Source organism: Salmo salar, chromosome 10 (genome assembly GCF_965601325.2).
Source record: "Salmo salar chromosome 10, fSalSal1, whole genome shotgun sequence".
NCBI lineage: Eukaryota > Metazoa > Chordata > Actinopteri > Salmoniformes > Salmonidae > Salmo > Salmo salar.
Genome location: NC_138300.1, coordinates 83,934,019 through 83,961,122, shown reverse-complemented (window position 1 = coordinate 83,961,122; position 27,104 = coordinate 83,934,019). Strand labels below are relative to the sequence as shown.

The 27,104-nt window shown below is 44.2% G+C and overlaps 1 protein-coding gene across 1 annotated transcript in view; it reads right to left on the bottom strand.

The window, feature by feature from the left end:
* LOC106560968 (A disintegrin and metalloproteinase with thrombospondin motifs 20) overlaps positions 1-27,104 on the bottom strand; it is a 131,842-nt gene that overhangs the window by 89,544 nt on the left and 15,194 nt on the right. The window contains exons 4-9 of the mRNA XM_014124457.3: positions 17,519-17,820; positions 15,176-15,259; positions 14,711-14,835; positions 14,555-14,595; positions 14,158-14,263; positions 7,395-7,541 (exon numbers count right to left, since the gene is read on the bottom strand). Coding sequence (XP_013979932.2) covers positions 7,395-7,541; positions 14,158-14,263; positions 14,555-14,595; positions 14,711-14,835; positions 15,176-15,259; positions 17,519-17,820 — 805 coding nt within the window. The remainder of the gene's footprint in view (positions 1-7,394; positions 7,542-14,157; positions 14,264-14,554; positions 14,596-14,710; positions 14,836-15,175; positions 15,260-17,518; positions 17,821-27,104) is intronic.

The following is a 27,104-nucleotide window of genomic DNA, read 5'->3' as shown; positions in this document are numbered from 1 at the left end:
ACTTCCCCTCAGTGACCTGATATATTAGCTAATGCCGTCACCGTGAAACCGGAGCCAGGCACCATCACACAGAGGGAATAAAGGTGCATTTCCATACAGACACAAAGCTGTCCCAACCACATGTTTATTTAACAGACATTTCTCTGTGCACAAAAAACCCCCAGAGGATTTGAAGGACCTTCATTGAGTTAGCATAAATCAGGCTAGTTCACCAGAACTATTATAATGATAGATTGTGTGTCAGCCACACCCTACCCCTACAGCACACAAAAAACAACAGAGCACAGCTGTATAAAATGTACTACATGCCGGGTTATTTACCCAAAACACTGAATGAAGCACTAAGCGTTAGACAATGTTAAAAGCATGGTCACAAAACCTAGTCAAACAGCCATTCACCAAAGGTAAACCCTTCCTCAAAAGATCTTTCCTCTGTATTTATTTTGCGACACAAAACAACAACAAAAACTGGGGATGAAACATTGTAGCCTACAATGTGTGTAATTATATGACATGTCGACACTTCTCTTACAATTTGTACCCTGTGTTGAGCTCAGGCACCTGTTACATACAGACTACAGTGTGTGTGTGTGTGTGTGTGTGTGTGTGTGTGTGTGTGTGTGTACACTACAGTACACCACCAGCTGATATGAGGAGCACCGTATTTACCTGGGCTTATCTTGTGGTACCGTTTCGGTTTTCCCTCATTTCCACACACACTGTAAGAAACCATTGGTTTTGTAGCCAGAAAAGACTACAAGTGCTTGGTGGAATGAGTTCGCCTAACAATGAGCAAGGGAGGAGACAAATGATGAAAGCTATGACGGGGTCAGTCAGTCCGTCAGGGCCATGAGAAGCAGAGAGAGAGAGACACCACATATTGAAGCTATAAGGTCAGTGGTCTGTCTGTCTTCTGAGTCCAGAAGAATGAGAAGAGATGATGCCCCATACTCAAGCTTCTTTCACCAGGTTGTCATTGTCTAATCAGAACTCCAGAAACCATATGGGCCTGTGATTAAAAACTAGACGGATAGGAGGGAAAAAAGCAGCAATTTTTCGATTAGGCACGCTGTTTTTTTAGGGGACTGAGCAGAGCCCGAGACAGGTGATACGACTCCCTTCTGGCAACGACAGCGGTTCTACACGTGGCAGCCATCGGGAGGCTTTTTAAAAGTGAGTTTATTTAGAAAATGACTGATATGTATCTCTCAGAGTTCGTCATAAGAAGCTGCTCTTTAATGAGTTCCTTAAAGGCAGTCTGTTCCCTGTGAGCCGCTATGAGGCTGCTCATATGTCAGATTTATGATTGACGCAGGGTATGAATGACACAGCACATGCCTGTTGCACAGTTGGATTAAACTCAATGCAAACAGTACTGGAGTGATTCCCCCTTTTCATAGGGAGATATACAGTCAGGTCCAAAATGGCACCCTTGATAAAGATGAGCAAAAAAGACTGTATAAAATAAATAATACAAATACTGATCCATTTTGAATTCTAAAAATAAAATGGGAGATATTATTTTATACGAATACCATTATTCAGAGAGAGAGATTTTGTTTAACAGCTAATATCTTTTTTTCTCAAAAAGATATGTCAAAATTATTGGCACCCCTGAAGATTCTTATAAAATAAAATCAAACTAAATAAAATATGCATTTATATTTAACTTTTTTAAAGTTAATCTCAGTTTAAGGATCTGTATTGTGGCCTTCCATGGTTTACTGTTTCACTGGGGTATTAAAATGTGGTAACGTATGTCAAATCTGATAAGAGACAAATGGTTGTTGACCCCCATAAATCAGGCAATGGGTACAAATATACCACTTACCACTATTAGGGAAACAATTAAGTAGTTCAAAACCACTGAAACAGTGGCAAACTTCCCTGGTATTGGACGCAAGTATATCTTGACAAATCAAATAAAAAAATCTAATTTTATTTGTCACATGCGCAGAATACAACGGGTGAAATGATTGCTTACTGTAAGGGTTGCGGAACTGGTGGCAGTGAAGTCAGACGCAGGAGTGCAGAAATAGGTAATAGCCGGAGCAGTTTAATACAAAACCCACGGCAATACAAAAAGAACCTACATGGGTACAAAACCTGACGCGCACCAGTAACATAAAGTACAAGCTCTTACAAACAAACAATTCCACCCAAGGACATGGGGGGAGCAGAGGGTTAAATACACAACAATTAATGAGGGAAATGGAAACCAGGTGTGTAAGAAAACAAGACAAAACAAATGGAAAATTAAAAGTGGATCGACGATGGCTAGAAGACCGGTGACGCCGACCGCCGAACACCGCCCGAACAAGGAGAGGAAACGACTTCGGTGGAAGTCGTGACACTTACAGTCCCTTCCCAACGACGCAGAGTTAAAAAAAATATAAAAAGAAAAATAGTAACACAAGGAATGAAATACACAACAATGGAGCTCCAGTATATACAGGAAGTACCAGTACCAGATCAATGTGCAGGGGTACTAGGTATTTGAGGTGGATATGTACATGAAGGCAGGGTAAAGTGACTAGGCATCAGGATAGATAATAATAGGAGTCAAATAAAGAACAGAGTAGCAGCAGCAAATGATGAGTGTAAAAGTGTGTCTGCATGTGTGTGTAGTTGGAGAGACTTTTATTTCCCTCACCAACTTTAAACATCAGCTATCTGAGCAGCTAACCGATCGCTGCAGCTGTACATAGTCCATCTGTAAATTGCCCACCCAATCTACCTACCTCATCCCCTTACTGTTTTTATTTTATTTACTTTTCTGCTCTTTTGCACACCTGTATCTCTACATGCACATCATCATATGCTCATTTATCACTCCAGTGTTAATCTGCTAAATTGTAATTATTTGCTCCTATGGCCTATTTATTGCCTACCTCCTCATGCCTTTTGCACACACTGTATATAGACTTTCTTTTTTTCTACTGTATCATTGACTTGTTTATTGTGTTATTGGCTTGTTTGTTTACTCCATGTGTAACTCTATGTTGTTGTCTGTGTCACACTGTTTTGCTTTATCTTGGCCAGGTCGCAGTTGTAAATGAGAACTTGTTCTCAACTTGCCTACCTGGTTAAATAAAGGTGAAATAAAAAAAATAAAAAAATAAAATAAATATGTGTTTCTGTTGTGTCGGTAGCCTGGATGGCAGGGAGCTCGGCCCCCACGCATAGTGATGAAGGTGGATCAGGAGGCAAAGAAAAGACCAAGGGCCAAAGTTGGAGTATTACAGAACTTTGTCGCATCTTCAGGTCACCAAGTCTTCAAACCTCTAACCCAATAGGCTCTTTGGAAGGGTTGACAGAGAAAAGCCTGTATTGAGACCACAGGAGGCTGCTTAGGGGAGAACGGCTCATAATAATGGCTGTAACAGAGCAAATAGAGTGGCATCAAACACCTGTATTTGATACCATTCCACTCCTCCACTCCGCTCCAGTCATTACCACGAGCCCGTTCTCCCTAATTAAGGTGCCACCAGCCTTCTGTGGTTGAGAGCCACCAACAGATGTAAATACCTGAGCTTGCTAAACTTCATTGGCACTTTGATTGAAACCAGGGCTATGGACACATGATTGACCACAAAATCAACAATTTGCAATGGCCATCACAGTCTCCGGGCTTGAACCCCATTGAAAACCTGTAGATTGAACTGAAGACCACAGTCCATAAGCATAGACCGAATGATATCAATGATCTGGAAAGATTATGTATCGAGGAACGGTTTAAGATCCTCCCTAAAAGGCTCAGTGCCGTTATCGTAGCAAGGGAAGGGTGTCGGAGAATTGAAAACGGGGGTGCCAATCATTTTAGCAAGGATCTTTTTGAGAATTCGGTTTATAACCTGTTAAACAAAATCTATTTCTTTCAGCAATTTTATTAATAATCTTTTGTTTTGTATACAGCATCGCTTAGTATTTGTATTGTTTATTTTATAAAGTATTTTTTGCTCATCTTTATCAAGGGTGCCAATAATTCTGGACCTGACAGTACAACACTGTAACACTGAAATAACTGGAAAAGAAAGAGTCATCAAAAGATCATTTTCACAGAAGACGCATTTTGAATTAACTGAGGATTGTTGTATAAATTTTTTACCAAAACGTGAGAAAACTAACTGTTTTGGGTGGCGACTAGCGAGACATCTGATGTTTGTGTGTGGTTAGGATAATTCCCAACGTGTGCGCCTGGCATTGGAATGGAAAATGATAGCATTGGCCTGTATTAATGAGTATGTGGTCTCAACACAGGTGTACACATCAATTAGTGGGTGGCAACACAGAGAGATTTGAATTTGATCTTTATATAGGTTTAGTGGCTTATACCAGCTGGCGGGCTGCCAGGAGCGGAATGAACAATGTCTTTATATCACGTACTACACAAAATAACAACAAAAACACCAAAGACACTTTCCACTCAGCTCTCAGGTGTGCACACAACGGGAGTTCACATTATTACACATACACAAAAATAACAACGAGGGGGGGGTTGGTTCCTGAAGAAGGGTTGAGAGGTAGTGTGTCCCTCCATCTTTAAGTTGACATGAGAGTGTTTTGCATTAGAGAGCTCTCAGAGATGAATAAGTAGTCAAAACAGTGATGTACTTGACCAGGCCACCTTAGTGGACAGTGGAGGTACCGTTTAGATCAATGCTCCTCATTGTTGAAGCCACGCAGACTTCAAAAGCAGTGGGCCTCGCTCTCAGGGGCCTTTCCCAGCACCGAGGCTCCTCCACACCAAACCCTACACCCCGCTCCACAGCCGCACAGAACTGTTTATAAATATGGCCACTGTTAAACAAATCAGCTTGTCTCTTCATGCAGCATGGAAAGTTTCGCTCACAGTCATTGACATTTATCTCTCGCTCACACATCGAGTGCTTGAACACTCAGCCTGCTTAAAACCTCTTACATCTAGACGTTCCGCTAGCGGAACACCTGCTCCATTATCCAATGATGGGCGTGGCGCGAAATACAAACTCCTCTAAAATACAAAAACTTCCATTTTTCAAACATATGACTATTTCACAGCATTTTAAAGATAAGACTCTCCTTTATCTAACCACACTGTCCAATTTCAAAAAGGCTTTACAACGAAAGCAAAACATTAGATTATGTCAGCAGAGTACCAAGCCAGAAATAATCAGACACCCATTTTTCAAGCTAGCATATAATGTCACAAAAACCTAGAAGACAGCTAAATGCAACACTAACCTTTGATGATCTTCATTAGATGACAACCCTAGGACATTATGTTATACAATACATGCATGTTTTGTTCAATCAAGTTCATATTTATATCAAAAACCAGCTTTTTACATTAGCATGTGACGTTCAGAACTAGCATACCCCCCGCAAACTTCCGGGGAATTCGCTAACATTTTACTAAATTACTCACAATAAACGTTCACAAAAAGCATAACAATTATTTTAAGAATTATAGATACAGACCTCCTCTATGCACTCGATATGTCCGATTTTAAAATAGCTTTTTGGTGAAAGCACATTTTGCAATATTCTAAGTACATAGCCCAGGCATCACGGGCTAGCTATTTAGACACCCGGCAAGTTTAGCACTCACCAATATCAGCTTTACTATTATAAAAGTTTCATTACCTTTTGTTGTCTTCGTCAGAATGCACTCCCAGGACTGCTACTTCAATAACAAATGTTGGTTTGGTCCAAAATAATCCATCGTTATATCCGAATAGCGGCGTTTTGTTCGTGCGTCCCAGACACTATCTGAAATGGTAAATCAGGGTCGCGCGCATGGCGCAATTCGTGACAAAAAAAATCTAAATATTCCATTACCGTACTTCGAAGCATGTCAACCGCTGTTTAAAATCCATTTTATGCCATTTTTCTCGTAAAAAAGCGATAATATTCCGACCAGGAATCTCCTTTTAGCTAAACTGAGGAAAGTAAACAAAGCTTTCGGTCGACGCGGGCACGCGCCTGAGTCTCACAGTACTGTAACCAGCCACTACCCAAACGCGCTACTTTGTTTCAGCCAGAGCCTGCAAAGCCACGATTCAGCTTTTTACCGCCTTCTGAGACCCTATGGCAGCCGTAGGAAGTGTCACGGGACAGCTAAGATCCTCACTCTTCAATAAACAGAGACAAGAAGAACGACACCTTGTCAGACAGGCCACTTCCTGCCTGAAACCTTGTCAGGTTTTTGCCTGCCAAATGAGTTCTGTTATACTCACAGACACCATTCAAACAGTTTTAGAAACTTTGGAGTGTTTTCTATCCATATGTAATAAGTATATGCATATTCTAGTTACTGGGTAGGAGTGGTAACCAGATTAAATCGGGTATGTTTTTTATCCAGCCGTGAAAATACTGCCCCCTAGCCATAACAGGTTATTAACACCGCTGACATTCAGACAAAAATATTCAGCAGTAAAAAATGAAAAGGAGTTTTCTTTTTCTTGCTTTTAAAATTGTGCAATTCAAACACTCAAAGCTGGGTGGATGGATTCATCCGCTGTTAGGAAACTATGCAGCACAGTTGCGGGGCGCGTCGGGCGCGTAACCTTACAGCCTCGACAGGAGGCGTTCGCATGGGAGCGACCGCTCGCTTCCCAAGATGCAACTCATCAACAAGGCAGCCTTTTGTGGAGCCTCACAATCAACAAAGCGGGAGGAGAGATCAAAGGGTCACGTCCAGGGAAAATCTAATTATAACTGACATTTCCCATCTTAAAGGGAAGCCCTTCAGAAGAGGTTGGTGGCCACCGCTTGGCTTTGGAGCCCGCTGAATGAGCCGTTGCCCCGCGTTACCGTTTTCGCGGGGAAAGCACGCCAGCGACTAAATGACTGTTTGTCCAGCATCTCAAGAGCTGGTTCTGCCTGAGTGCAGAGACAGAGGAGGAGCAGGGGGAGGATCAATCGCTCAGGTCACCCCAGGAAGACTCCAGCTTCAAACAGGAAATGCGGTCACACACCAAGCAATAACACAGTTTACGCTGCTCTACATTCTCCCTCTCTGAGAAGGTAGCAGAGGTTGCTTACCAGATTATGTCACAAGAATACAAACACTTTTTGTTAGTGTTATTTTTTTTTGTCTTGCATTTCCAATGAAAAAGGAAGATATTAGAAAGTTTTATTACAGTGGCTCATGTATCTCTAAAAGTCATAGGGCCCGATTCAGACTTGAGTAGACTTAACACAGAAGTAAGTAAATAAAACACGGACTCAAGTCAACTTTTTTTGTCTATATTAAGTCAACTTATCTCAAGTCTGAATGGGGCCCATAATGAACAGTATATCTGTGAAAAGGATCTGTATATTTGTGAAAATGTGTATATTATGAGAATGATGGCATCCTTAACATCGTGTTTCAAAATTGCAGAAAAAGGGACGGAGCGGGAGATACCTACTCCAGAAACTCGGTGATGTACTTGCGACTACACTTGGACCAGGACCAGGGGCTGGTGTCGTAGTTGAGGGTGGGCGCCATCACGTGATACTGGTGCTTCATGCCTGCCTCCCTGCATTTGGGGTTGTCATCGTGGGGCATGTTGAACCTGCCGGGCGGGGAATAGAATACAGACAGAGAGAGATTAGGGAAAAGGGGGGATGGCTGCTAAATGAATTAGCCCTAACCAGGGGGATGAGTGTCAGAAGGTTTATAATCAGCCATTTTTAACAACGGATGACCTCAAACCTTTTGTGGACTTTTTTAGGCCTGCCCCATACCACACACACTCACCACACACCCACAGAGAGAGAGAACACACATGCATACGTGCGCTCACACACACACACACTTCCCGACCAAATCATATGGGTTCTCCCACCTGTTTTCAAATGCCTCAGTAAAACTCCACCCGCCAGGACATGTTTTAATGCTTTCCTGATCTGTATATCTGACCACCATAATTCCCTCACTGCACTGCCCACATACAGAACACACTACAGCATCTCCCGCTCACCTCCCCGAGATCAGGGGTCAGCTTCTCAAGGGGTTTAAGGCTGAGGGAGATGGGAGGCCATCCATGGACTTCAGGTTCTGAACACTCAAATAACATCAGCCTCAATCACGACCACTGACTATGATATATAGAACTAGAGAATTGACATGGAAACACACTCACCACCAACCAAGCAATGGTCTTCATCGAACTAACTACCGGAACTAAGATATAGAGACGAAGGCCTATGAAGCGTTGCATCTGAGATTGAATTCATTCTAGCCAGCTGAATAGTGAAGAGTCGAATAAAGTGGCTCATCTTTTTTGATGTCCAGAATAGTGCTGCTGGGCTGTGCTGTGTTGATCTGAGCGGATGTCCTGACCTACACAACTAGCTGTGTGTGCTGTGGTAGTGGAAGGATGAGGTCGGCCTTAATCTGCACACACACACACACACACACACACACACACACACACACACACACACACACACACACACACACACACACACACACACACACACACACACACACACACACACACACACACACACACACACACACACACACACACACACACACCGCTGTGTGGTGTTTACTGCAGGATGTGAGCCTACTGTATGGCTGGGCTCTCGGCTGGGGCTTTGGTCTGACTGCCACACAAAGAAGGCAGGCCTGGCCCAGGTTCTGACCCTGGCATGGGGCCCACCCTACAGGGGCCGGCGGGGGTGGAAGGGGGTTGTGGGGGCCGGCCGCTCAGGGCCTAATTGAGTGCTCTGAGCCGCAGCCTGCCCCTGGCCTGTAATGAGGTCCTCACACACCGGGAGAGCCACTGGCTGTTACTGAGAAGCGCATGCATGAGGGCATTGGCTGGAATACTCAGAACAGACTTCATCTATTACGTTGATGAAGTTGTAAATTACGGCAGAGTGGGAGCTACTGTAGCTCTCTGTATGTCTGAGAGAGACATATGCGGTCTGAGTTCAATCAGGAAAATGGCATCTCTGGAGGGAGATTTGCTGAAGTAATCTTCTCCAGCTATAGTAGCGTACTGCAATATTCTACTCATACAGTCAGGCTCCTATTATTGAGCTGCAATGAACCAGGCTTCATCCCAAACAGATGACATCATCATATCCATCCCTCCAACTTCTACCAAACAAAACATCTATAGAACGACTCTAGAAGACAAATCAAGTTTTTACTAGACTTAACACCCTATAAATAACAGTGAGAGTAAGGGAGTAACTTCTCCAGTGAAGAAGAGGACCTGATGACTTTCTCACCATATGGGGGAGAACAAAAACAAGACTTAATAAGTCTGTGGGGACTGCAGCAACAGGCTTTGTCAGCACTCTGACAGAGAGAGAGATCAGCAACGTCATCACAACATCGCTGCAAAATCACAGCCTTGTCACTACAGAGACGGAGCTTTGGGAGCCACTACGCACACACACGCACGCACGCACACACACACACACACACACACACACACACACACACACACACACACACACACACACACACACACACACACACACACACACACACACACACACACACACACACACACACACACACACACACACACACACACACACACACACACAATCTCGTCCCTCTAGATTTATGGCCTCCAAAATCCAAACCTCATCCAATCAGCCACTCTGCTTGTCCACTGAGCTGCCAGTTTCCTTCCATGGCGCGGTCTTTTGCATATATTTCTCGGACATTAAAAAAGATAGCCTGTCTTCCATCCATAGCTCTAATGATTCATAAAAACGTCTGAGTCTAACGTCTGACGGCAAGGACTTGGTAACATTTGACAATTAAGCACTTTCAACATTATTAAGCCATGTAAGTATTACTTTTGTATTAATATCAAGTGACCTCACCACACTAGCAGAGCCCAAAGTGGTTATTTGTAACAACACATTTCCTGAGTTACTGTATATGAAAAAGGCCTCCTATCCATTAGTCTGAGCTAAGGGTTCCGTTCCGTTATCTGCAACATTGTGAGAGCGTTGGTTTGTTCCACTACCTGGCTGACACTGTTTCTCAGAGCGTTACACACTCAGGAGAGGGTCTTGTGAATATAGTCCAGCGATTAAACGCACCAAGAGGCAAAGCCAACTGCCTGTCAGCTGTTTGAACTTTAGCATAAACAGATCCACAGAAGAGGGCTGGTTTCCCCTCGCTAGGCCCAAAGAGCCAGCCCTGTCTCTGGAGGAATGTGTGAGGAGCAGCACTGGGTCTCAGACAGACGGTAAGCCAGCGCTGGTTAAATAGTAGACAGAACACATGTTGGATTATTTTGACCCAACCAATTGGGTTGCGTGAATAACCCAACATGTTGGGTTGATAGAAATACCCAAACATGGGTTAATTTAACCATCAGTTGGGTATTTTTGGTGGCATAGTTAAGTGGGCTTCAGGTAGCCTTGTGGTTAGAGTGCTGGGCCAGTAACCGTAAAGGTTACTAGATCAAATTCCCGAGCTGATAAGGTAAAAATCTGTCGTTCTGCCCCTGAACAAGGCAGTTAACCCACTGGTCCTAGGCCGTCATTGTAAATAAGAATTTGTTATTAACTGACTTGCCTAGTTAAACAAAGGTAAAATAAAACGTTTTATTCTCATGCTGGGTTCAGTGGGTTGACCTAGCAGCTGGGTCTTTTTCAACGATTATTTTCAGGAGGCGTGGCTTCAATTAAGACAGATCTTATTGGCCACCTGTAACATTACTAAGATTATTTATTACATATTATTATAATTATTGTATCCCAACAATGGAAGTCATTTTTAGCCACCCATGAGAGTAAATGCCATTCCTGTTCATCTGGTCTGTTGCATAGTTATCACTTGTTAAGGTCAAACACTAACATTTTTGTAGCTTCAATGACAATTGCAGAAGTGTATGACTGTCTAATAGTCACACACCTACTTAACTACACCACCAGTCTTCTGATCTGACGCGCTGGTTCATATCTCAACAACCCAGCAGTTGGTTCAACCAAACAACCCAGCAGTTGGGTCAACCAAACAACCCAGCAGTTGGTTCAACCAAACAACCCAGCAGTTGGTTCAACCAAACAACCCAGCAGTTGGTTCAACCAAACAACCCAGCAGTTGGTTCAACCTAACAACCCAGCAGTTGGGTCAACCAAACAACCCAGCAGTTGGGTCAACCAAACAACCCAGCAGTTGGTTCAACCAAACAACCCAGCAGTTGGTTCAACCAAACAACCCAGCAGTTGGTTCAACCAAACAACCCAGGAGTTTGGGTCAACCAAACAACCCAGCAGTTGGGTCATCCTAACAACCCAGCAGTTGGTTCAACCAAACAACCCAGCAGTTGGGTCAACCAAACAACCCAGCAGTTGGGTCATCCTAACAACCCAGCAGTTGGGTCAACCTAACAACCCAGCAGTTGAGTCAACCTAACAACCCAGCAGTTGGGTCAACCAAACAACCCAGCAGTTGGGTCAACCTAACAACCCAGCAGTTGGGTCAACCTAACAACCCAGCAGTTGGGTCATCCTAACAACCCAGCAGTTGGTTCAACCAAACAACCCAGCAGTTGGTTCAACCAAACAACCCAGCAGTTTGGGTCAACCAAACAACCCAGCAGTTGGTTCAACCAAACAACCCAGCAGTTTGGGTCAACCAAACAACCCAGCAGTTGGTTCAACCAAACAACCCAGCAGTTGGGTCAACCAAACAACCCAGCAGTTGGGTCAACCAAACAACCCAGCAGTTGGGTCAACCAAACAACCCAGCAGTTGGTTCAACCAAACAACCCAGCAGTTGGGTCAACCAAACAACCCAGCAGTTGGTTCAACCAAACAACCCAGCAGTTGGGTCAACCAAACAACCCAGCAGTTGGGTCAACCAAACAACCCAGCAGTTTGGGTCAACCAAACAACCCAGCATTTTTTAGAGAGTAACAAGCAACAACTGGCCAGAGTAGCTGGAAGGGAAAGCTGTCACTTTTAGTGATCAGGGGAGGCAGGAGAGAGGGAGAGAGGGAGGGAGGGAGAGAGAGAATTAAAGTTAAAAACAGTTTGCATCCCTCATAACATACCCAGTTTTGTCATGGTGATTTGGGCCTAATGTTTAGAATGCATGCAGTCTTATGAGAGATTGGGTCATATGCTGTGACACAAAGCGGTTATTCATATGGCTTCTCTTTCCATTCACACATGTGGTGACATCTGTGTGTTGTGGAAACAGGCCTACGCGGGGAGCAATGTTATCATAACAGTGCTATTACACAGTAATTATGCAGTGTAGTATGAACACATTGTGATGAGCTCTATTTTACACAGTTCAGATAGTGTTATCTTTCTTTACGGGGTAATGTTTAGGACATTCAGTCAGCCCCTGAAAACCAATATTATTCAGCCTTTGATAATGAATTGTGCTCTGTCCCCACTAAATGAAATACATTTAATATGTATGTACATGTACTTGTCCCTACAATGACCACCTTCCATCTCGACGCCTAGTTGAAAGCAATGGCTGCCCCATGCAGAGGCCCCCGGTCCACCACATCTAAAGCCCAGGCAGCAGTGGCTTTCAGACCCAGCTCCTCCTCATCCCCCTGGCTGCCTCTACAAAGCTGGAACACCTACAGGGTTAAAGGGATACTTCGGGATTTTGTCGTTTGAAGGATTTTGCTAACTAGCGCTAGAGCAATTGCTAACTAGCGTTCACGCAATTACTGGTATCTGCTACTTCCAGTCATTGCGCTAATGCTAGTTAGCATTGGCTCGCAAAACTACCTGTAACTTCCTTCATACTAGACACAGAGATATACAAATGGTATCCACAAGTTCATCTGACTCTGGGGAGGTAGATAAAGGGTATCATTGCCAAAATCCTGAAGTATCCCTTTAACTCAGGGCACTACACTAGGAAATTAAGACTAGCATGTTATTAAACCTCTTTTTTTCCTTTATTATGTTTTGCACCTGCATGTACACCCGGGATAATAGGGCTTTGTTGTGCGGGGCCGGGACAGGCCCCAGAGGCCCCGCGAGGTAGGCCCAGGAGGTGGCAGGCCCCAGGGGCCTGAGAGGTAGGCCCAGGAGGGGGCAGGCCCCAGGGGCCTGAGAGGTAGGCCCAGGAGGGGACAGGCCCCAGGGGCCTGAGAGGTAGGCCCAGGAGGGGACAGGCCCCAGGGGCCCCGAGAGGTAGGCCCAGGAGGGGACAGGCCCCAGGGGCCCCGAGAGGTAGGCCCAGGAGGGGACAGACCCCAGGGGCCCTGAGAGGTAGGCCCAGGAGGGGACAGGCCCCAGGGGCCCCGAAAGGTAGGCCCAGGAGGGGACAGGGTGTTGAGGGGGGTAGAATGTACTAACACTAATGATAGGAAGTTCAACTCTTTTTACTGATTCAGACCTTTTCAACTCCTTCAGTTAAAAAAAACCTAATCATTCACCTAATTTCGTTCATTTGATTCAGTAATGCCAAGAGCGTGCAGGACCACCTTACCAGTAAACAATGAACTAAAAACTTGAAAGACTCATGATTCTAAAAGCCTCTCATTTATCATAGGGCTCTTTTTGAAGCTGTCATTTGTGACTGAGACTTACAAAAGTGTGCTTCAAACAATGTACATTTGTGATGGCTAGGGATACAAATAACATAGAACCAAGACACAGCCTACACAGCCTGCCTCTGCTCAACAAACTCAAGAACGAATCGTTTGGGGGGGCTGCTGCAGTTCGCGAACAGTACAGTTGTGCTTATGGACTAGATTGTGAACAACTCTCGACTGTCGCGAGGAAGATAAGCACATACTGTACTGTTCGCGAACTGCAGCAGCCCCCCAAACGATTCGTTCTCGAGTTTGTTGAGCAGAGGCAGGCTGTGTAGGCTGTGTCTTGGTTCTACAAAGCTGTGTCAATCGATAACATTCAACAATCAATGAATTACATTCATTCTTGCACCATGAGATCAATTATCAGTTCTACGTGTCTTTTGCCTTCTCTATGCTGCCTGCAAGATGATCTATGGTAAACAGTTGGTGGTTGGAGCACGTCTCTGGAGCCGCTGAGCTGGGGGAGTGCGTAATAATCCTGCTGTAGGTTTCATTTCGGCCAGCCAGCAGGTCAAACGAACGACTAAAATGAACGAGTCACTCGGTAAGATGAATCACGACTCTCGAAGTCAGTCAAAAAGAGTTGTTCAAAAAGAACGAATCGTTCGCGAACTGCACACCGCCAACTTACACATGGCCCAGCTCGTGAGCGATGGTGAATGAAGCGCTGAGTCCGTTCTCTTCGCTGATGGAGCAGCTCCGGTACGGGTCACACATGGTCCCCAGCTCCGCCAGCCCTGGAAGGTCACACAGCGGCTTGAATGGACGGAGAACAAAAAAACCTTCCACTGCTACAGGCGATTAAGCCGTCAAACGTATGTTTCATAAGAGAGATCAGTACTACACTCCATCCTCTCTCTCACTACACCGTTCTAATCGGTCACTATATTAGCTGTAAGCTCCTGAAATAAACTCATTATTGTACATTAGCTGACTGTGGAACATTGAAACAGGAGTGGAAAGTTAACCCGGAGTCACTGAAGGTGACATGGGCACAGTTAAATCTGAACGTGAAGCCGTTTGTTTACCCAATGTGTCACACTTGTCTTTCGCTCGGCAGATGTCTTCCCTGTGAGAAGACACAAGCACAAGCAAAGGACACCATTATTCACCATCTCCATGCAGTTGTGTGTGTGTTAGGGTAGTGAGACAGTACAGTTCAAAGGTGAAATAGCAGTAAGCACCTTGTTATGAGGAGTGCGGTGTCGTGGTGGGAAGGGTGACTGTCGTCCTGGACATTTTGGGTCTGTTGCCAGACACAGAAGTTGTGGAGGGTAGTAGCAGCATTGAAATTGATCGAGGGCCCATCCTGTGAGAGATGACATAGAGACATTGGTGAGGATTTGAACAGGTGTTCCTATCTATAAAAAAAAGCTACAAAATGTAACTATGTATCTGAACGTGTCAAGTATTTTCATCTGAGGTAGTTATCTGCCATTACAAGGTCATGTGCGGAATGCTCCTCAGTCAGTCCTAGTTAAATCACAGCTGTTGTAGTAGCACAGGATAGTAGCATCATTTTCTCTGAGGAGATTTCTCTCAAGGCTTTCCTCTGAGTACAGTGTCCTTCTGAAGGGCCACAGAGAGAGGCTGACGTCAGCTGTCTCAGGGGGTACTCACTCACTGCAGCCCTCTGCGCCTGTTCTCACCTGTTCATTGTGGATGACGATCAGCTTGACAATCATGACGTTGATGAGGTTTCCTACACTTGGGTCGCTGTAGACCGCAGCAACCTGTGACAAGATGAACACACAGGCAAGAAACACAAATGTCTACTAAGGGTACAAAAACAGACAATAGGTACATGGACTAATGTAAAGAGAAGTATTACTTTGAATGAGAGTAGGTCTAGAGAGCATGTTCCCGAAGGCTTGACCAAAATAACCGGAACAGTTGAAGAAAGGAAGGAATGCATATTGTTATTTTATTCCTTTGGGGTGGAGTTGACATTTTAACAAAATGTAAAAATTTTAGCAAAGCTTGACTTGTGTGCATCCCACTGCTCCTTGGACAAAACTGTTTTGTGTGCCTTTCTTTTGGTTCAGCCCTGTCAGTGTGGGTCACTATCCTCCTGGGGCTATCCTAACAGAGCTCTGACAGGAACTCATTAGCCCTCTATAAACATTTAGCTTGTCAGTGCCTGGGGGGCTGAGTGAAGCAGATACCTCCTCTGGTAGGGGGAGAGAGAGCGCATGAGAGAGAGAGAGAGAGACAGAGACAGAGAGACAGAGAGAGAGAGAGTCAGAGACAGAGAGTCAGAGACAGAGAGAGAGAGAGAGTCAGAGACAGAGAGAGAGAGAGTCAGAGACAGAGAGAGAGTGCAAGAGAGAGACAGAGAGACAGAGAGACAGACAGACAGACAGAGAGACAGACAGACAGACAGACAGACAGACAGACAGACAGACAGACAGACAGACAGACAGACAGACAGACAGACAGACAGACAGACAGACAGACAGACAGACAGACAGACAGACAGACAGACAGACAGACAGACAGACAGACAGACTGATGAAAGATAGACAGGGGGACCCCGACTGCGTGCTGTAGCCTAAACTACGGCTTCACACTGGTGTATAAATGGACAGACAATCAAGGCTGTGATACACTGGAGGAATGTGTCTCTGTGGTCAGTGTAAACACTATGACATCATATCAGAGGGCTAGCAGCCCACCCATTAGCCCCCTTCTCCACTAACAGGCACAACGTGCTGTCACCATGACGATGACAGATCAGTCTTGGCTGATTTCCCTGTTCTTGTTTAAAATGCTGGGTCTGGTTTCTGTTGGTTTGCTCGGAGCGTGGCAGGTCTTTTTGATTGAGTGGCCTTGACAGGTTTTTCTTCGACAACTGTGTGCACGTGTGTGTATGCACGTATGTGTGTGTGTGTTTGTGTGTGTGTACAGATGTAGGATCTTAATTTGAACCAGTTTGCTACAGCAGGAAAATTATCCTCCAACAACAGGAAATGTGAATTATTATGTGAATTATATTTCCTGGACATTTTGTTTGGATTAATACATTTTCTGTTAGGGCAAAGAAAGTCTGCAATTTTCAAGTAGAAATTACAAACTTTAGAAGCCTTTTTAAACCTTGAATACACTATAAGTTTGCATTTCCTGATATGCAGGAAAATTCCTGCAACAACAAGATGATCAAATTAAGATACGGCATCTGTATGTGTGAAAATGGTTGTGTGTACAGCCATAAGGTCATTCATAATGTTTTTAAGGGCAAATGCAGAGGCCCATGTGTTTCCAAATACATATTTGTATTTGTGTGTTTGGGTTGTTAACCCTGAGGTAACCCCAGCATGTGGTAATGTTATCCAAACTAAAAGCCAATAAGATCAAAAAGAGTTGAGTCAGCTCATTGAACCCCCTTATGAGCCACATCTCTGACTGTGCAGGAGAGCTTGCAATCAGGGTAACACTAGGAAGAGAAAATTGTTTATCAGCATTTCTGTCTTGCATTCTTAGGGATTCAACATACTGTTTACATACAGGTAAACACAAATCCAAGTTGTATCGTTTAGCAGAATTCGGCAAGTCAAGGCTTCCAGGGTGTTGTGTCTCTCTACTGTATGAGTGACACACTGAACAATACTGTATGCATCTCCTTTGTGTAAAACATAGTTAATGGGTTAAACCTCAATCCACATGGCTGAAAACTAATTGGCAAAACCCAAACAGACCATTACAGTGTAATATAATATACACTCAACAAATTGGGAGACACAACAGCGATCTTGACATTGATTAACAAAGAGGGGTAATGATTGCAGGTGAAAACTGTTATCCTTAGATAATGAAAACAGGGTACAGTAAAAAGTCAACCAAGCTACCAACCAGACACCAATATCACTAACCAATAAGTAAATGACTTTGTACCACAGAAAAGTCACATTTCCTGAAATCCGAGTAAGTTACAGCAAAGAACAAATCTAGATTCAACAATGTGTTTTTCATAATAAAAAAAATATTTTACTTACTACTGACATGATTGTTAGGATGTAGTGCTCGAGGTTGCGTCCGTGGTGGCGCGCCATCTTGACATCAGCAGTCAGCATCAGTTCCACGTAGCGGGGGTACGAGAGGAACCTCTTCTGCCTGGACGGGGCTCTGTGACGGGGGTCTGAGGAGTTGGTGGTGTGGTTGTCTACATGGTGTTCTGTCGTGTGGTCTATCTCGTAACCGGAGTGGTGGATGTCCATTCTATCTCTCAGGGAATCCAACTCTTCTCCCATACTCCTATCGCTCTGAAGATTGACAACTGGCCTTTCCGATCCTTCCCCTGTCGGAAAATAGAACCGAGTAACAGAGTAGAATAATCGGGTTGAAGGACTTATGATAATAGGAACAGACTTGGACCTGAGTGTTACACGATAAATTATTTATAGAATACAAAATAAAAAATACCGGACATACACCTTTTATTTTACATCTACTGGCATTTCATTCCACAGTATTACATGTCTGAAGCTAAAGAGAAAGGCCTCAGCTTAGCCACATTCCACTGACATACAGTAATCACCACATATTGGACTTTAAACAAAACAAAAACGTTCAAGGTTCTGAAGAAAAGTTGTAGTGAACAACACAGGGTCAGTAACAGAGGTCTGAGGGTTAGAGCTTGAAGGTCAGAGAAGCTGCACCCCTGGGCTTCAAATTCGACTTCTACAAACACAGAAAACCACACTATTTCTACTGCTGTCTCTGCATTCAACAGGGGCCTTCCACACGAGAACATGAAGTTAAACCACTTCACTTAAACCACAGCCTGTATATCACAGCAAATGAAAGGGCCACTAAAGGAGGACAAGTTGAACAGAACAGTACAGCTGAAATGCAACAGATACTAGATTCAGACGTTCAGACAGTTATATTCAGGCCAAAGGAGAAAGACCTTAACAACCTCAAAAGGTAAAAAACGGTATGGAAAGCAGCCATATTCTCTGGCTATATGTAGTCCATTGGCATCACTTCCAACCCTTTTCTCTGTTAGGTGGACCTCAGATGAACTGCACGTGTAGCACAGCAGAGCTCAGTCAGAGTGAGATGAGAGATTCCTTTACCATGATGACAGGGAAGGTAAAGAGAGGGAGAGAATAGGAGGAAAATAGAAAATAACCCTTAGGACAACCTAGAGAGAGAGAGCGAGAGAGAGAGAGAGAGAGCGAGAGTGAGAGAGAGAGAGAGAGAGAAGGAGAGAGAGAGAGAGAGAGAGAGAGAGAGAGAGAGAGAGAGAGAGAGAGAGAGAGGAGAGGGAGAAGGGAGAGAGAGAGAGAGAGAGAGAGAAGGAGAGAGAGAGAGACACACAGAGAGAGAGAGAGAGAGAGGGAGAAGGAGAGAGAGAGAGAAGGAGAGAGAGAGAGAGACACACAAAGAGAGAGAGAGGGAGAAGGAGAGAGAGAGAGACAAAGAGAGAGAGAGAGGGAGGAGAGAGAGAAAGAGAAAGGGAGGAGGAGAGAGTAAGAGAGAGAGAGAGAGAGAGAGAGGGGGGGAGAAGGAGAGAGAGAGAGAGAAAGGGAGGAGGAGAGAGTAAGAGAGAGAAAGGATAAGAAGAATATAAGAAAGCACCCTGAGGCCAACCTGTGGAGGTAAAGGAAGGGAGAGAGCTTAATTATGCGTATCTATTTTGTCTGAGAACAGGGCAGTTTCGTGGGATACTTTGCTGTTGAGGCACAACAGCACCAGGGAAGAGAAGCTAGGGCCAGGGTTGTGGGACTGTGGGGAGCTTCACTTTCCGCTCAGGCAAGCTCCCGGCTGCCCACAAGAGGCTACATTGTTTGGGAGATATAGTGCAGCAGTAGAGTTCAGCTGCAGAGGGTCGTACACACCCCCAACCCAACCCTTCCCCACTTCTGAAATAACGGACCATCTCAGTCAAAGACAACGTGCTACTACGGAAGGGAATATTGGTATCACATTAACAAAAAGCATTCAAGAGCCGAGAGAGTAAAGAGAGCATGCATGACATGGCTGCAATTTTTTGGTCCAAGATCACTAATGTATCTGGATGGATTAAGTTTGGCCAGGGATATGTAGAGTACCAGTCAAGTTTGGACACACATACTCATTCCAGGGTTTTTCTAGATTGTAGAATAACAGTGAAGACATCAAAGCTATGAAATAACACATATGGAATCATGTAGTAACTAAAAAGAATGTTAAACAAATCAAAATATATTTTATTTTTGAGATTCTTCAACGTAGCCATCATTTGCCTTGATGACAGCTTTGCACACTCTTGGCATTCTCTCAACCAGCTTCATGAGGTAGTCACCTGGAATACATTTCAATTAACAGGTGTGCCTTGTTAAAAGTTCATTAGTGGAATTTCTTTCCTTCTAATTGCATTTGAGCCAATCACTGCCCTGTGTATTGGGAACACTGCCCTGTGTATTGGGAACACTGCCCTGTGTATTGGGAACACTGCCCTGTGTATGGTACCGTCATTCGGATGGGACGTTAAACGGGTGTTCACTATTATTCTACAATTTAGAAAATAGTACTACTTTGAAAATTCCATATGTGTTATTTCATAGTTTTGATGTCTTCCCTATTATTCTAAAAAGTACAAATAAAGAAATACCCTTGAATGAGTAGGTGTGTCCAAACTTTTGACTGGTACTGTATGTTGAAAAGTACACCATGCATCAGGTTTTCTGCATTTGCGCTGATTTATAGCCACGTGTGCTGAGATGTCTGACTCGGAATGAGGACTTGTAATTTTTCTGCTGCCTCATAGCTGAGGTAAGACCAATCTCTATGGCCAGACAAACCGTCCTATCAGAGAGAAAGAGGAAGACTAGAAGACTGTGATCCAAGCAGCTGCTGGTTATATTAATTATTTATCATATTGTTGTCCTGCACTGAGATCAGTACTGAGACTGCATCAAAATACAATACTATATCGTAAAGTGTCTGCCAGGCATCCATGGCAATAGACAATATACTGCCCAACACACTTGATTTCCTACCAACTGCTTTTTACTCCAGTATCCCGATGAGGAAGTTACTACATATACTATACACTGTTTACCTCTGGTTAGTGCTGAGCGATTAGTGCTTTTTGAGGTTGGTTCGGTTTGAGTTCGATTATTAAAAAAATAATCACGGCTTTCAATTTGGGTTATTTTTCACGTTAAATGCACTATGCATTATGTGGCTTTAATGCTGTAACAACACAGAATAAAACAATTAATAAAAGTCCCATGATGGTAGTGACTGCCCATTACTGCCTATCACTTATTAACCATCATTTATTCACATTACTTTACCTTAATAAAATATTTCAGTTGTAGTTTTTGATGACTTTATTATTTCATTCCAAGTCATCATCTCATCTCTATAGAGCTGCTGCCTATGCTGTCTACCAAAATCACTATTTTAGTAGTTCTTCAAAGTAAATAAGGCATACTTTTATGACTGCTGAATACCAACTATCAATCACTTAGATCATGTATTTTCAGGTAGAGATACCCCGCGAAGAAACTACTCTCTATCCCTCTCGGTCGCACGTTCTTCTGTGTCTTCTTCCCCCAGACCGTACCAGTAGGCGCATAATATATTATGGTCATTGTAGTTAATTACCACGTTTTCTGCAATTTACTAGGTAGAATATTGGTCTGTTGGAAACTACAACCTCCCATCGCACAGTTCAGGCTGATATAGCTCTAGAAAAACTGTGCATTGAGCTCACAGAGAAAAACAAACAACACTCAAGTAACTGAACCAACGTTGGTTAATCACTCAGCACTACCTCTGGGTAACCCTGTCATAGTAAGTGTCACCTTGTGGTCTGAGCCACCAGCTACTCTATCAAACCACCAAGACAGAAAGAGACTGTAAGGACGATAGAGAGGGTTTAAAAGAGGGAGCGAAAAAGAAAAGGAAAACTCTAAGATCATTCGAGTGATGCCCCTGGCGCGGCGGGCACACGAGATGGAGCGTGACACCCTGGCACAATGGCACACAGCTCCTGCCGCCGTAATGCCCTACCCCGTGCCAGCGGCAGGCGCCTGTGTCAGCGCCAAGCCCATCAGCCGGTGCCCACTGCCCATCCACACAGCAGCTGAGACCGCTGAGCCGTGGCGAAGGATTCTTTTTCCAGGAACTAGAGTGAAAGAGAGCTCCAGAACGCCACCAGACAGATTTCTCACTGCAGAGCAGAGTGGACAATCCCGCATTGTGGAGAAGGAGAAAGGGTGGACTAGACGTTTTGATGTTTCTATGTAGTGTGAAGTGAGAAGCGAATAGGGTGGAAGTGGAGTACAGTAAGTTGAGGAGCAAGAGGAGGAAATATGGCCAAAGTAATAATAGCCTTTAAATCACATTAGATTAGCTACACAAAACCTTTCCGAATTCGCCTTACAGTCAAATCCCCTCTCTCACTGGCCGGTGAGCTGCTACTTACACTGTGAGAAGAATAGTTTGGGCTGGCCCTGGCCCGAATCACTCACAAGACTAAAAGTATTCTCTGAAAAAAAACAAAATAGGGGAATTTATCTCTCAATTAAAAAACTATAAAACATGTAGAGATATTTATCAAACATTTATTAAAAACTTCTGCCAGATGTTTATAAGACATAATTAAACATCCATAAATCCCCTCTTCCAGATAACTACAGCAGTAACTCATACTAGCAGTCCAGCCCTACACTCTTAGGAGTAATGGGGCCTGGAAGAACCTTTCGGAGTTCTGAAAACTGCCCTTTGAAAAGTGTTTGAGGAAACCCTGTGTAAAGGTTCAAACAAGAACCTTTTTGTAACGGGAGGGGTTACATTTTTTACCTTTTTAATAATATATTGTAAAGGTGTCAGCCTATCAGAAGATTGGAGGCGTGGCTTATTTGAGGTGTGGCTTTCAGATAGTTATTTTTGGTCACCCGTTTGAGTCAATGTCATTCGTGTTCATATTGTTACGTTTGTACACTGCAAACTTCAATTTCCCTTAAATATTTATGCAAATTACATAGTCTAATATAATTTTAACATTGCTGATTATTTAAAGTAATAAAGTGGTAACTACTCCAACTTCGGGATTTGCATAGGCTCTTGAGGAACTCATACACCTTCTGTAAGCCCCAATGAAGCTACAAAATTGTCAGTGTTCAACCTTAACATGTGATGACAATACAACAGAACAGATGGACAGCAATGACATTTACTCTTACAGGTGGCCAAAAAAGATCTATTTGAACGTTACGACCCTTCTAAGCTACGCCTCCAGTCCAGGGTTCTTCCAGGAACCCTTTGCTACATTGAAACATTAAAGGATCCTCCAAGAACCCCCCAACTAAACAAAGGTGCAAATACAAACCATTGACCAGCAATGGTTCCTTGAGGATCTCCAGGGGTTCCTTGAGGATCTCCAGGTATCCTCGAGTCACCACTAATTCTAAGAGTGTATAATGGCACATATTTCTGCAACACGTGCCATCTATAAATACAGTGTTTCTGTTGGCACTTATGTACTCATACATGTAACTGAGGAATCAAAAGCATTTTCTGGTACAATGCTTGCCTTTACAGAGCAGGAAACGGTGGGGATATCTAATCCCAATAACGTTTTACGAGCTAATAACTAAAGTTATTTATGTATTCTTTCAATAAGATGTATATTACCCACTCACACAAGCACAATCGCACACAGGGCGTTGGAGCACAATAGCCCCCCAAAAATGTACCCATATCAATTATTTTGGTTTACAATCCTTTTAGAGACATTAAAGCAATAGTACATCACTTCAACGCTTGGTACCAGATTGTTGTCCCTTTTTTTTTTTACAACATTGATGTTTCTTTCAAGCATGATGTCAACAAACATGACGTTCTCCTCCACTTCAGCTGGACTAAAGTCAATTTATATTTATACTACGACCTCTTTTCACTCTTGTTCAGAAGTGTCAATGCCAAAAGGCCAACAATCGGAAACACTGATTTCATTGTTCAGCTAATTAACATTATTCTAAAATAACCCACTGGGAGAGAAAGAGCTCTGTCATAGTGTATCTGTAGCATACCTTACACCAAGCATAGGTCATGCCTGGGCCAATCAGGGGTCAGATCGATTAATGGACAGTACAACATCCTGTAGACCCCCACAGACCTACAATTAAGAGCAATTCCTGTGGCTGCTGGCTAGACAGAGAAAGGAGGGCACTAATTGTTGCTGAAGAACGAAAGCTTTTAAACCTGGCTGCATGACCCTTGACCTGCAGAAAGAAAGATAGCAGGTTTCACACACACACTGTCTGCCCACAGTGGTGTCAATGTTACTCTCCAGATCCATGGTAAAAGCCATAGGGTGGCCAGGGGGTTAAGGGTTAGAGTTTAGAGTTTAGGTACCAGATGGCCAGGGGGTTAAGGGTTAGAGTTTAGGTACCAGACTTTCTCAACAGGGAATCCCATTCCTCTGCTCTGGAGTTCAACAACAATGACGCGACAGCTAGGAGCCATCTCTACCTCACACGATAAGAACAGTGAAAGCTGCCAGACATTCCTTGCTTCTCTCATGTTGATGAGACAGCGTAGCGATGATGGTCGGTTCATTTCTGTTAGCTCTGTTCTCTGGGGAGAGTGTACAGTAAAGACGAGAGGGGCTGCAGAAAACCGCACTCGTAAAACCACGGCACTGAATCAATTACCTCAAAGCATCTGGCATCTACTTTCCCTTCAGCTTCTAATGAGGACATGAGCGCTCTTTAGATGATGGGAAGTACATTTCCCCCGCGATGTGTCTGAACCCCTTTTTAAAATGAGACGACAGCAGCAACATCATGGATTCCACTCTCCATCCATATTCCGCTGGCCTCAATTCCCCAAGATCAAGTAACCTGCATAGACTTTCCAGACATAACAGTAACATTTCAACCACTTGTTTTGGTGCCTTTAGGAATTCTAGATGGACAGAGGAGCTGGCCTACACCCGTCCTCCCATTAGGGTCCGTTGTGTCTCAGCCTGTCCAGGGCCACGTTGTGGGGACCGTGTCCCTCACCTGTTAGCACCTCTCACCTCTGACAACTGCCACTATAATAACACTATAATAGAAAACTGCAGGTCTGATGGATCCATCTGTTCAGACAGAATACCAAAGAGTACCTCGGCAGAAGATAGCTGTTAGAATTTGAACACCCGACAGCGCAATGAGGGCTCTATTATTGCTGAAGTGCAGAACTGGTGTCCACTGATGTTTGTTGATACTAACTATAACATACTGGTTCACAATTAACATTGGCTAGGTGGGAGAAGCATCACAGCACTTCATATCTCAATCGATAATAGACAGAGGCACAATGTTCACCAAATGGATCATCATGTCCGATATTTTTCTGCCCCAGCTACGACACAATCTACCTTCTCCTGTGTAGATGTACAGTTGGAGTTGAGGATGAAAACTCTGACGTGGATTGAGGGGCTACAACAGATAGAGACACAGGTGTAGAGGGGAGGAGGAAGGCAGAGAGGGCCTGAGAAACGTCCGGGGCCGGTGCCAGGGTTTAGAGCGAGACCGGCACATGTAGGGCAGACTAGGCTGGGCACACAGATGAAGAGAGAAACTTGCTCCTCTCCTCTCCTCTCCTCTCCTCTCCTCTCCTCTCCTCTCCTCTCCTCTCCTCTCCTCTCCTCTCTCTCCTCTCCTCTCCTTCCTCTCCTCTCCTCTCCTCTCCTCTCCTCTCCTCTCCTCTCCTCGTTCAGCGATTTCAACCCCTCAGTGGGTTGTCTCATCCACAGCCACATAAACAGAGACAACAAGCACTCCGTCAAACAGATGAGCCCAGCAGAGTTCAAACACACACACAGTCTGTGCGTATCCTTACTTACACACACGCACACTTCGCCACGCGCACACACGAACAAAGCAAACATTTGTACACACTCAGTCATTGAACAAAGCACTGCCAGATACTCATTTCAGGATGAGCAACAATAGCGGTTCCATGGTGGGGGGGCTGGAGGGAGGCGCAGAGTGGCAGGGCCTAAGCCAGGGATCCCCAATTACATTCAGCAGTGGGACGGTTTATGCTTGAGCGGATGGTCGGGAGGGCAGAACATAGTTACAAATCATTTGTACACTGCAAATTGACTGCAAGAATCCCAAATATATATAGTATTTAACAAAAACAGAATCATTTCAAACCGTGATAACATGGGATACGATCACGTGCCTCTCTATTTATACAGGGGACTACATGGGAACAGATTTCCTAAATGAAAATAACTTTCCGCTCATTTCCTGGTTATTTTACAGACTTTAATGCCCAACAACAACAAAATAAATTGGCAACTCATGGGCCGCCTATTGGGAAACCCAGGTCTAAGTCCTATGGAGCCAGACGAAATCCAAAAGCTCCAACACCTATCCGAGCCAGACCCTAAAGGTGAAAGAGGTTGTCTGACCGATAACCATCCATCCATCACACCATGCCTACCTCTGCTGACCTCATTCCCAACACGCCATGAGAGACAAAAACAGCTTCAACTGAGAGCGTCAACAGATGAAACGGAGGGCCAAAAATCTCTAGGGAAGAACCCAATGTCAAATCCCCTCCAATGAGCGACTCCAAACAAAGAGTGACACAAGCGTGAGGTCACACACAACACACAACAAGTGCTTCTATTGACATACATGAAAGCGCTAAAGAAGAGCGAGCGATTCAAGTCGGCTAGTTCAATAACCGGACGTACGGGGCAGAGCACGAGACAGAATTTCCCTGCGATGCTTTGTGCCAGGGAAAACCACAGGCCCGCAGCCAACCAACTCTGTACACTCCAACAGAAACAACTTCTCTATAATCACATTAACTGTTCTATTCACAGCATCCCAGTCCTAGTACCAGGGACCAGTCAGGCCTGCAGTATATTAAGTACATCATGAGAGAGAACCACACAACTACAACCTCTAATTACCTGCGAAGCTCTCGTACATGTCAGCTCTGCAGAGACCTAGTTATCAGAGTGAGCAGAGACTGTCCGCCCCTATCCTGGATCATCCCCATCTTTCTGATTATCTCCATCTCAAGACGACCGACACAGAGATTCACATGACAGGCAAGCCTTGGCCCACAGACAGATAACCCCCAGAATGTTGCATTAAGGCACCGGCACGGTCACAGGATTGGGATTTCCGTCTGACGAGCACCTTTGGAGAAGCTTTTAAACCCATCCTGGCACGATGAGGAACATTCGCCTCTTAAAACTGAATCACCCACTGAACAGCTCCCAGCTTCACAATGATCAAAAACAGTGGTAAAACCACCCAAGATGGCTTAGTGTGCATAAAGAGCTGTAGACCTAGACGTGGCTGCTTGATGCCTAGTGAACAGTAGTAAGGAGGAAGGTCTGGGTCATGTTAGTGTCAAGGAAGGTACTGTATCTGAACTTGAATTTCGTAACATATTATGCCTAAATTATATATTTAGTTTGACAAACATTTTACTGTGAATCAAATGGTAAGCATGAGTCATGGAAGGATGCTGAAGTGCTCTTACAGCAATGGATAAACACACAGCCAATGACAGCTTTATTACTATGTAATGATTAATGATGAAATAATAGAAACTCTATCTTCC